Source organism: Miniopterus natalensis, chromosome 2 (genome assembly GCF_054644295.1).
Source record: "Miniopterus natalensis isolate mMinNat1 chromosome 2, mMinNat1.hap1, whole genome shotgun sequence".
Taxonomy (NCBI): Eukaryota; Metazoa; Chordata; class Mammalia; order Chiroptera; family Miniopteridae; genus Miniopterus; species Miniopterus natalensis.
The window spans coordinates 138216497-138229399 of NC_142082.1; the positions used below are offsets into that span (position 1 = coordinate 138216497).

The following is a 12903-nucleotide window of genomic DNA, read 5'->3' on the forward strand; positions in this document are numbered from 1 at the left end:
ATTGTTGACCTAAGGTACAGTGTTATAAAGTAGACCTTTAGTGCTCATTCATCTTAACTGAAATGTATGCCTGTTTATTGATAATTCCCCATCCTTCAGTTCCTGGTAACCACCATCTTAGTCTTTAATTTTATAAATTTGGATACCTCATGTAAGTGGAATCATAAAACACTTGTCTTTTTTGTCTGGCTTATTTTACTGAGCATAACATCTTCAAGGTCTATCTATGTTTCTGCATGTTGCAAAATTTCCTTCTTTTTATTTTTATTCATTTATTAATTTATTTTTTAAATCTTCACCTGAGGATATTTATATTGAATTTTAGAGAGAGAGGGAGAAAACATCCTTGTGAGAGAGAATCATCAGTGCCTCTTGTATGTGCCCTAACCAGGGATAGAACCCACAGCCTAGGTATGTGCCTTGACTGGGAATCAAACATGCCACCTTTTTGATATATGGGACTATGCTCCAACCAACTGAGCTGCCCAGCCAGAGCAAAATTTCCTTCTTTTTAAAGGATGCATAGTATTCTACTCTATGGCTTTACCACTTTTTTTTTTTTTTTTTTTCTTAATCCATTAACCAGTCCATAGATATTCAGGTTGCTTCTATATCTTAGTTATTGTCAATAGTGCTGCAATGAACATGGTAGTGCGGATGTCTCTTTAATATCTTGACTTTAATTCTTTTGGATAAATACCCAGATGTGGGGTTGCTGGATCATATGGTAGTTTTATGTTTAATATTTGAATAACCTGAGGGACTTCTAAATTTAAAAAATTAAGGAAAAAACTGTGAGTCAACAAAGGATGAGGAAAATATTTTTGACAGAGAAATAGTGTATGGAAAAGACTAGACATGAAAGCAGAGAGAAGATTAGGTTCAAATCACTGGAGCCTCCAGTGTAGTGGGATGGGGGAGATAGTTAGAGATGATGAACTATGAACTTCTGTTTTTTTGGAGGAAATGTGGTGAAGAGTTTGTGTTCTTTCAAAGTATACCTTTTCATATCATAAAATATGTAATACCTTTATTACAGCTTTTCATATTCCTTTCAAAAACTGTTCTGTTTTAGTGACATTCTGTGTTGGCATTTCAGTATATGTGTCTATGACTGGTAGGGTTTTTGTAATAGTAAAATACTTAAATTCCTCAAAATAGTTATTATCTATTGTCACCATCTTTCCTTTAACTTTATGTATTTTTTGAGAAAAGCTTATAACATTTAAAAGTTTTGGTTGTTAGCAATTTGATATATGTAACACACATCTTATAATTTTTAAGTTTTAGCATTTTAGGTGTTTTTCCATCATTATGAGGTTTGTAATTCCCCTTCATGAAAAAAAAATTTATTTGAGTGCAAGTTAACCATTTTGCTTTATTTAACATAGAATAGATTTTGTTTATCCCTGAGGGTATATGGGGAATAAGTTTTTGCTGGTTTGTTGACCCTTCTCTATTTTTGGTACTTAAAACAGTACCTGTCTCAAAGAAAGTACCCAATACATATATGTTAAGTGAATCACTGAATAAATCATTTGAAAGTTTTCAGTTAGACCAAACAATGGCCACGGATACTAATTCTTTTGCTGGGAAATGCAAAGATTTACTAACCTATTTATTTTTCTTTTGATAGTTCTAATTTGGAGATATACTTCTGTATTTTATTTTATTATTATTTATTTTATTTTATTATTTTATATTTTATTATTATATTTTATATTATTTTGGTGTTCCTAATTTGGAGGTGAAGCCAGGCTTTAAATTTAAAAATCTATTAATATGCCTGTATACAGAAGGATCTTAAAAGAGGTTTGTGAGGAGGTGTCATGAAATCAGGGTGAATGAAAGTGTTTCGGAAAAGTTAACCTGACTATGGAATTTGGTAACTCCATTATATATATGTTTATTTGGCTTCACATTCTCTTATTTCTTGGAAAATATCACAATTCTTTTGACTGAGTTTCTGAAGGCTTGTTTTACTTGCTTGTTTCTCAAGGTGTAAATGAAAGGGTTCAGCACTGGAGCAATGGAAGTCGTGAGCACTGTCACACCCTTGTTAATAGCCACTGATTCCTTCGCCGAAGGTTTGATATAGATGAAGATGCAGCTGCCATAGGTGATGGAAACCACAATCATGTGGGAAGAGCAGGTGGAAAAAGCTTTTGTCCTTTGCTGAACAGAAGGGAATCTAAAAATTGTCTTGATGATATAAGTGTAGGATAGTACTACACACATAAGTGTCATAAGGAGGGTCAGCACAGCACAAATTATAACAGTCTGTTCCATGAACCAAGTATTTGAGCAAGAAATTTTCAGGAGGGGAGCTGCATCACAGATAAAATGATCAATGACATTAGAATCACAGAATTCCAGATTCAGGCCTAGACCAAGTGGGGGGATTATAATGAACAGACCAGCTACCCAACAACAAAAGACAAGTCTTCTGCAGACTGTGCTGCTCATGATGGTCACATAATGCAGGGGTTTGCAGATGGCCACATAGCGGTCATAGGACATGGCCGCTAGGAGAAAAAATTCAGTTACGCCAAAGAGGTCGGTAAAAAAGACTTGGCTGGCACAGGCATTGTAAGTAATGGTCTTGTCACCTGTTGCTATGTTATACAAGTACCTGGGAATGCAGGCAGATGTGAATGAGATCTCCAAGAAGGAGAAATTCTGTAGGAAATAGTACATGGCTGTTTTAAGGTGAGAATCCAGTAAGATGAGGGAGATGATGATTAGGTTCCCAGTAATGCTCAGCATATAGGCAAGAAAGAAAAAGACGAAAATCACGAACTGCAGCTGAAGGTCATCTGTCAGGCCCAGCAGAATGAATGTTGTTACAGTGCCGTTTCTCATTGCTGACTCTTGACTTCTGTTAAGTCTGTGTGTAACATTGAGACATTTTATTATAGATTATTTAAAAGTATGAAATCTATCATAGTCAGGTTGTAAAAATACATTATTTAAAAATATCTACAATTTAAATGCATACTTTGTAAAGGACAACTTTTCACTCCTATGGGTCTGTCGTTTAAGAGGAGCAAAATATCTTGATTTTTCAAGAATTCTGTTTGATGTATTTGCTTGACACTTTGCTCCTTAAAGTGTTAACGTATGTCGGATAACTTGGGTTCTCACCCGGCCGGGAATGGCTCAGCGGTTGAGCGTCGACCTAGGATCCAGGTGATCGGGGTTCGATTCCCTGTCAAGGCACATGCCCGGGTTGTGGGCTCGATTATTGATGTTTCTATCTCTCTCTCTCCCCTTCTCCTTTCCTCTCTCTGAAATCAATAAAGATATATTTAAAACAAAACAAAAAAAACCACTTGGGTTCTCTGTGTACATTCTGTAGTCACTTAAAGTCTCTGTTCCAGCTCTATGCTTAAATAATTTTGTTTATTTTATACTTGTGTGTGTCTCTCCTGAATACCTCTAAGCCCTATCGTGCCTGCACGTGCGTGCGCACACACAGACACTGACACACCGACACACGCTTTTTCAGCTCTCCTCCTGACGCTGCCTCCTTCTACGGTTTCTCTGTCCCTAAGCAATCACTTAGAACTCACGGTGGTGCAGAATATAAACTATCTTAACGCACAATATACTTATACTTAAGCACAGTGTACATTTACACTCTTAGGAAGTGCTCTGATGAACTTCAGAGACACTACTACAGATATGTTTCCCTAACCCTTTTATCTGTCTGTTAGTGTTTTCTTCGTCTATTTTTACCTGTCACCATACTGATATTTCTTCTGTATTTTCATCCATTCCTATGTTTTGAAATATCATCTTTCAGGTGATTATTACTAAACCAATATCTTTACTTTGTAAGAGTCCTTCCTGATTTTTCAGATGCAACCTGACATATCTATTTGAACATTGCACATGGCCTTCAAATCCATTATGTCACAAATAAAACTGATAATCTCTAACCCTCTTCCTCCTCCTCCTCTTAATATGTTCCTTTCAATAAAAATAATAGAATATATTTATTGAGTGCATTTTACGTGACAGATATTTTAGCAAGCATTTCTCGTAGAGCATTTGTTCCATCTTCAACTCACCTGGATAACTTCTATTTTTTCATTGTTTTTTGACTTCATCCTTAAACCCTCTGGGAAGTTTCTTGCAAGTCTGATAACTGTGCTATCTTTAATCTTTGTCACTGTGTTCACATGGAAACTAATGCTTGCTACTTTTTTAACACATAAGAAGGAATACTAATTTGTGGGGATCATGAAATATGTGTCTTTTTCACCGTACACCTAACATAGCCCCAGGTATGTTGTCAACTGTCCAACAAATGTTTCTAAATTAATTTATCTATGTATGTTTTCCAGACATCTATAAAGCTATTTTTCTTTCTGTTTGGACTTATAGTTCAAAGCCCTTTGATATTAACTTTGGGACACACAATGCAATATACAGATGATGTGTCATAGACTTGTACACTTGAAACCTATATATAAAACTTTATTAACAAATGTCACTCTAATAAATGTGATTTTAAAAAGAGCTCATTTTGTCCTGAACTGGCTAAGGAACTTGAGACTAGCTATGTAACCAGAATGTTCACTTTTTAAATTTTAAAAATGTGGAATTTGGATTAAATGATTATTGAACTTTTTAAAAAATTTCTAGGTTAGAATCTGTTGTTGAATTTTTTTCTTTTGCTTTCAAAGAGGATTAATTTTTCTGCTTTTCTTTATCACCTTCACAGCAGATAAAGAGAAGCTGCCTTCTCTGCTCTGTCTTCCAGTAAAATTCTGTTGATGCAGTTTTTGCGTTGAGAGCATCTATGTGGAAGACATTAAATCCAGAGGACACAGACTTTTTTGATTGTGAGTTTGTGTTACTAGCTTTTTCACAGATTGTTTTAAGTCATTGACAATTACATTAGTAGGGACTCAAATATTTTTATTTTAAAATTAGTGTCTCTAGGTTAGAATTTCCCTACAACAGTGAATTATGAAAAATTTCCCCTGGAGACCCCAATTTATATGTATGTGGACTCCCTTTATTGTGTAAACTAATGTGTTGCTTTACTGACGTAAGACAGGCTCAGCTCTGATTATCCAGTAGAAAAGGCAGGGAAGGCCTCAGGGTTACAGCACCCAACATAAGGAAGAAGAATGAAAAAGGCTCCTGGTTTGCCGACAGCACAGACTGAGGGACTGGAGATACATTCAACTACTGCATTAGACGGAACTGAGATGGAGGAGAAAGATTTCTGCTGCCCATCTTCTATCTTTCTTCACCCTTCCTAATCTCTCAGGCAACACTGCATTGCCTCACTGAGTAAGCTTACTCAGCCCTGTCACCATGGGCTATTATTCCATGCTTTAAAAATATTGGTTTGTTTTTCCTTCTAAGGCATCGCAAAATATAATAAAACAAGATTTAAAAGATAACTCACAGTGAAGGACATGTTTGAAATGAGGACAGGGATCTCTAACGAAGTGATGCAGTTCAGTCAGTGTGCCATTCTTTCAGGAGTCTAAGAAGCATGCCTACACAATCAGACAACTATAGACCGCATTTTTAAAGGTGAGGTTGATCATATAGGTAATACATTTCTGGATAGGTGTCCAATTTTAGTCCTTTAAAATGTCAATATATTTTTATGCATAAAAATCTCCAAGTAAATGACATTTATATATCCAAAGAAACTGCATTCTAAAAAAGTAAAAACATGTATGCTTCACCAATATAGAAGTTATTTACATTTCCAATTTTAAAACAACAGGTAAATTATGTTTTCCCAAGCATAATGAAACTCACAATAAAAACCACACAAAACTAAATATAATTAAAATGGTAAATTTTATCTCACTTACTATTATGACTGTCAATCATAGTTTCCATTGGTTGCTGAAACACGTAAAATCTTAAAACTCCTAAATTGAAAATGGTAGTTGGGGTGAAAATTTTCATATGAACTTCTGGTCACTTTTACATATGAATTTACAGTTATATTCACAGCAACTCTAAGATGCACAGACCTCTTGGAAGTATCCATCTTTAGCCAATTACATGGAAATCTTTGTATTATTTTAACCGTCCTAAAATATAAAAATATCAAATAATAATAATCTAATATGAGGGTTGTGGAATTTCAGGAATCTTCTCCAGTTTTAAGAAAGTTGTTATGATGGGCTCAGGGCTGTGAGCACATTTACTATATCTAGTGTGGCATTTGCTTTATTTGATAAAAACTCAACGAAATGAATAAACAAAGAGTCCCTGGTCACCCTAGAACAAAGCCACTAATGAATCTTCTGAGTAATAAAATGAGGGTTGAAAAGTATGCTAACCATGGCTTCTTCAGAGACAGCGTCCTTGGAGACTGCAGGAGGCAGCAGCAGATAGAGGCCAGCAGGACAACTGAAGAACCTGCTTTAAGACCCAACTTCAGCTCCTTTTTACTATTACACAACATAAGCTGAGACACACCGCATGGAAGGATCATAAAGAATCCCACTTACCATTTACTGGTTTGTTATGTGAATAACATTTCATTTGGAAAATTTTACTTAGACAAGAAAAAGGAAAAATATGTAAAACATAACCCATACTGCTTAATTATCATATCAAACTTTCAGACTTTTCTCTTCAGATATATCAATATATTTATAGGTACTGTTTAAAAATAACAGCATAATTTATAAAACTGGATATATACATCAATATTTTTAAACTTTCAAACATGTCACCAAAATTATGTTCAATATCTTAATGTTCCAGCAGACCTAAAATTTAATGTACTATATATATTCATGTCGTTTAATAATTTCCATGTTCTTGTGGTGAATTAATTTGTGACAAAGGATCCAAAATATACAATAGGGAAAGGATAGTCTCTTCAATAAATGGTGTTGGTAAAACTGGATTGCCACAAGCAAAAAATGCAACTGGATCTCTATCTTACACCATACACAAAAACTTGAAATGGGTTAAAAATTTGAGTGTAACACCTGAAACCTTAAAACTCCCAGAATACATAGGGGGGTTTCCTTAATATAGGTCTTGGCAATGATATTTTGAATTTGACAACAAAGGGAAGGCAATAAAGCAAAAATAAAAAAGTGGGGCTACATTAAACTAAAAAGGTTCTGCCAGTAAAGTAAACCATTGACAAGATGAAAAGGCAACCTACCAAATGGGAAAAATATTTCCAATTAGATGTCTGATAAGGAGTTAATATCCAAAATACATAAAGAACTCAAACAACTCAATAGCAAAAAACTAAACAAATCCAATTAAAAAGTGAGCAGACAGCCTGAATAGATATTTTCCAAAAATGACATACAAATGTCCAGCAGGCATGTGAAAAAGTGTTCAACATCATTAATCACCAGGGAAATGCAAACCAAAACCGCAGTGAGACATCACCTCATATCTGGTAAACTGGTTATCATAAAAAAGACAAGAATAACTAGTGTTGGTGAGAATGTGGGGAAAAGTTAACCCTTGTGCACTGTTGGGAATGTAAATTGGTGCAGGTACTATAGAAAACAGTGTGGAGGTTCCTCAAGAATATAAAAATAGCACTACTGCATGACTCAGCAATCCTACTTTGAGGTATATATCCAAAGGAAATGAAAACAGGATATCAAAGAGTTATCTGTATTCCCATGTTCACTGTAGCATTATTCACAGCAGCCAAGGTATGGAAATAACCTAAATGGCCATCAACATGTGAATAAATAAAAAATGTGTTATATATATAATGAAATATTCAGCCACCAGAAAGAAATCCTGCCATTTGTGACAACATCGATGGAACTTGAGGGCATTATGCTAAGTAAAGTAAGTCAGGAAGAGAAAGAGAAATACCATATATCACTTATATGTGGAATATAAATAAAAAGTAAAAGTAAAAAACAGTAGAAAACTGGTTTCCAAGAATGAGGGAGTGGGGGAAATAAGGAGAGGTTGGTGAAAGAGTACACACCTTCAGCTATAAGATGAATAATTTCTGAGAATCTAATGCATAATGTGACTATAGTTAATACTGTATAGTAAAATTAAAATTTGCTAAGACAGTAGAACTTTAATGTTCATATATATAGGGATGGGTGTATTAAGATGGAAGGAGTCATTTCACAATGTATACACATATCAAATCATCATGATGCACACTTTAAATATCTTACAATTTTGTTTTTCAGTTATACCTCAATAAAGCTGAAAAGAATAATTTAAAATAAAAAATGTGTTACCATTGACTACCTAATGACTAAAACAAAGTTCTATTTATGTCCAGTTTTTTGGAGACGGTCATTGAGAGGATGTGACTATCAGTTGATGACACGCTGGACCTGGGCAATTGGAGGCTCTTCATCTGTTCCCCTGTCCTTAGAATGTACATTTTTACCACCATCTTAAGGACACAGGTTTGAGAGAGCAATGTGTTGTTGAGACCATCTGGATGGTACATGTGACTGAGCCCCTCTATATAAACTTTTAAGATTCTGGTGGGCAAGTGTGAAGATCTCCTCTTGTGACCTCCCAAAATGAGCCTTGTATGTAAAGTCCCTTGCTTATTAAACCTGCAACCTATCAATCTAAGTGGTCTGCCTCTTTCTTAGGTCTCTCCTCTCCCTCCATGTATGGGGACATGTTTCAGATTTCACCCTGAAAGTTCCCAAGGTTGCAAAACAATAATTTTTTACAATTAAAAAATTCTTATATTTTGAATATTAATGCCTTGTCAGAGCTGTTGTTTGCAAACATCTTCTTGCATTTGGTCGGTTGCCCATTCGTTTTGTTGGTGGTTTCTTTTGTTGTGCAGAAGCTTTTTAGTTTGATATAGTTCCATTCATTTATTTTTACCCCTACTTGCCTTGCCTTAGGGGTCAAATTCATAAAATTCTAAGACCAAGGCCTATACGTTTAGTACCTATGTTTTCTTCTATGTAGGTTTTTGTTACAGGTCTTATGTTTAGGTCTTTGATCCATTTTGAGTTAATTTTTGTATATTGGGACAAATAGTAGTCTAGTTTTATTCATTTGTATGTCACTTTCCAATGTTCCCAGCACCAATTCTTGAAGAGGCTTTCTTTTCTCCATTCTATGTTTTTGGCTCCGATGTCGAAAATTATATGCCCATATACATGTGAGTTTACTTATGGTCTCTCAAGTCTGTTCCGTTGGTCTAGTGTGTGTTTTTGTGCCAGACCATGTTGTTTTGATTATTGTCACTTTGTAGTATAATTTGAAGTCAGGGGGTGTGATACTTCCATCTTTGTTCTTTTTTTTATCAGGATTTCTTTGACTATTCAAAGTCTTTTGTGGTGCCTTACAAATCTGGTGATTTTTGTGTGTGTAATACAATCCAATTAAAAAATGGGCAGAGGTCCTGAATAGACACTTTGCTCAAGAAGACGTATAAATGGCCAGTAGATATATGAAAAGATGTTCAACTTCACTAGCTATAAGGAAAACACAAATCAAAACTACAATGAAATACCACCTCTCACCTGTTAGAATGGCTATTGTCAACAAGATAAGTAATACGTTTTGAAAGGTTGTGGAGAAAAAGGAACCCTCATTCACTGATGGTGGGAACGTAAACTGGTACAGCCACTATGGAAAACAATATTGGGGTTCCACAAAAAATTAAGAATAGAGCTACCATATGACCTAGCAACCTCTCTTCTGGGTATCTACTCCCCAAATTTGAAAACATTTATTCACAAAGATCTATGCACCCCTATATTCATTATAACGTTATTCATGGTGGCCAAGACATGGAAACAACCGAAGTGTCCTTCCATAGATGATTGGATAAAGAAGATGTGGTACATATATACTATGGAAACCTACTCAGCCATAAGAAAAGAGCAAATACTGCCATTTGGGACAACATGGATGGACCTTGAGAATATCATGCTAAACAAAACTGAGACAGACCATAAGATTTCACTCATCTGTGGGACATAAAACTGAAAGCAACAAATGAACCAACAAGACAAACAAACAAAAAATTATAGACAAAGACAACAAAGTATGGTGTCTACCAGAGGGAAGGAGGGGCTAGTGAAGGGAAAGGGGGTCAAATATATGGTGATGGAAGAAGGTTTGAATTTGGGTGGTAAGCACACAATGCAATATACAGATGATGTATCATAGAATTGTATACTTGAAACTTATATAATTTTATTAACCAATGTTGCCCTAATAAATTTAATTAAATATAGCCAAAGTCAATCTGGATGTGTTTACGTAACTGCTTTGGAAGAAACTTAGTGGCTTAAAACAACACAAATGTGTTCTCTCTGGCAGTCAGAAGTCTAAAACCAAGTAATGGACAGGGGTGCATTTCTTCTGGAGGCTTTAGGAGAGAAACCATTTCTTTGCTTTTTTCAGCTTCTAGAGGCTGCGTGCATTCTTTGGCGCCTGGTCCCTTCCTTGTATTATTCCAACCTCTTGTTTTCATTGTCACATCTACTATGTCTGCTTCCTTGTGATTACATTGGGCATTCTTGGAAAATCCGGGATAAAATCACTTTAAGATCCATGACTTTATCACACCTATCAAGTCCCTTTTGCTATGTAAGGTAATATTCACAGGCTCAGGGAATTAGGCCGTCCATCTTTGGGGTGGTGGCTATTCAGAAAGCTGCACCTGAGTAGAATTATTCAGGAGAGACAGAGTCAAGTTCTACAGCTACTGGTCGGTAGAGCTTATTCTAGTCCAGGTTTTGGCTGGGCAGGTGGGAACAATTCACAGAGTATAGGACAGTTAATATTTGATCTCTAAATATTTTGCCTGATCAAATTTTTATTTTCAATAGAGACTAAATGGAATTCCTCAATTGGCCAATATATTTTTTTAGAGCTACCAGAAAGAGGTAATTTATTCAATGTAATGATATACATATTATAGTAATTGTTTCAAATAAACATGTTTTGAGGAATCATATCAGTACTTACTCAGTGTCTTGTCAGGTGGATTTAATGAGCTACTTATGGGAGGGAGAACAGGACATGGCAGTAGCCTGGCACCAAGGTTATCCTTAGAAAAAGGCCTACATTTTTTCCAACTTTGAGTGGCTGAGTTCCCTACCCCATGGCAATTACTTTCTCCTTTGTTCGTAGTGTGTTAGTATTGCTTCTTTTATTCACTGCAGATTTGGGAAACTTTCAGGTATTTCATTGCTCAAGTCAGAGTGATCAGTGTAAATGCAGTCATCTGATAATTTAATTTCTAAATAATTAATCCCACTGAAATAGAACAGCTACTGCAATTGTGGGATGAATTGCAGTTACAAAGGTTATAATGTACGAATTTCTGCAAAGAGTTATGTGAGAAGCTGGAAAAATAATTTACAAAGAAACCCTAGGTGTATGAAAATCAAAATTAATTATCTTTTTAAAAAAAATATATATCTTTATTGATTTCAGAGAGAGGAAAGGAGAGGGAGAGAGAGATAGAAACATCAATGATGAGAGAGCCATTGATCGAGCCCACAACCCGGGCATGTGCCCTGACCAGGAATCGAACCCCGATCGCCTGGATCCCAGGTAGATGCTCAACCCCTGAGCCACGCCCGGCTGGGCAAAATTAATGATCTTGATGAAAGGAAAGCTCATGTAATTTGGTAGAGAAGTTAGAATGAACCCAAAACCCCAGAACCTATATCATATTGATCAAAGGAAACTAATTCATAGAATGACCTTGAGGAGCTATTAAAGTAGAACATATAAATAAGAATTGATTGAAGAAACATCTGTGGCTAGAGGTGGCCAAATATTTAATATGAGTTCCTGCATCTGTTACAGTAATTGGTCATGACTAGTGGCATTTTTAAGCTCATTGATCCAATTTCACTGGAACTTCCTGGGACATTCATAATTACTATATTTATGTATTCAGTTTTATATACCAATTTATAGACAATTTAACTTTCAGCTACCTTCTTAGAATGTACATATGCTACTGACTTCACTTTTTTGTTCAAATCTTTCTTCTCCTTATTGCTTTATGTTAAAGTATAAGTTTCTTTATAAATATTATATTAAATAGAAACTATTTTCAAATATAATAAATATTTTCAATTCCTTATACATTTTGGGTGCTTATATTCAAATGGCATGCTATATTTTAAATAAAATTTTCTCTTAAAATTATATAAAAAATTTCCACCTTTCATAAATTAATACATTAATTACATATTTGGTTATATGTAATTTCCCTAAGGCATCCCTCAAGGACATCCTAACATTAAAATATGCATCACTGGAGCATCACACTATAACAAACAGAGGTTTGGAGTCACATACAAATGGATTTACACCATGAAATTATCTCTTACTAGCAATAATTTTGCTGACCTTTGATTTACCAATCTTTGAAGTGAAGACAAGATAAAATAACTTTTAGTTTATCATTACATATAATAAAATTTAATAGGTCTCTAGTGATATTCTGTGTTTGCTGCTGCAATCATTGTCATCATGAAATAAAGATGAACATCTTTATCAGTATTATTATTTTAAGATTTAAATCTCATTTAAAATATTGAACCCATTTTCCCAAATGATTCTCTCTGGTTTATTATTTAAAGTAAGACATAGAGTAACTCAGAATGGAGCCTGGAAAAAAAGTCACTCAAAAATTGGAGTTGGCACAGTTACTTGGTCCAAAATATTAAGATGAATTCCTTGTTTCTGTTTACTTTGTATTTTTTTGTTGTTGTTTTATTAAGGCTTGGTTAAATGTGAAGTCATTCTTTTGTTTCTTGGAAATGTATTATGTTTTCTTATTGAGAAATGTAATACCAATAAAGCTTCCTTCCCAGGAAAGAAAGGATTAAAAGCATAAAGATACAGCTTAAGGATGTCTGATCTTTTTATAAAAACTTGATTCTTCCATATCAGCAAGTTCCT

At 34.8% G+C, this 12903-nt stretch overlaps 1 protein-coding gene across 1 annotated transcript; it reads right to left on the minus strand.

Moving 5' to 3' along the window:
• Window positions 1-1926: 1926 nt before the first annotated feature.
• LOC107538190 (olfactory receptor 6C2-like) lies at window positions 1927-2862 on the minus strand. Its single transcript, XM_016214352.1, has one exon. It carries the CDS (start codon window positions 2860-2862, stop codon window positions 1927-1929), a length of 936 nt encoding a protein of 311 aa, XP_016069838.1.
• Window positions 2863-12903: the final 10041 nt, after the last annotated feature.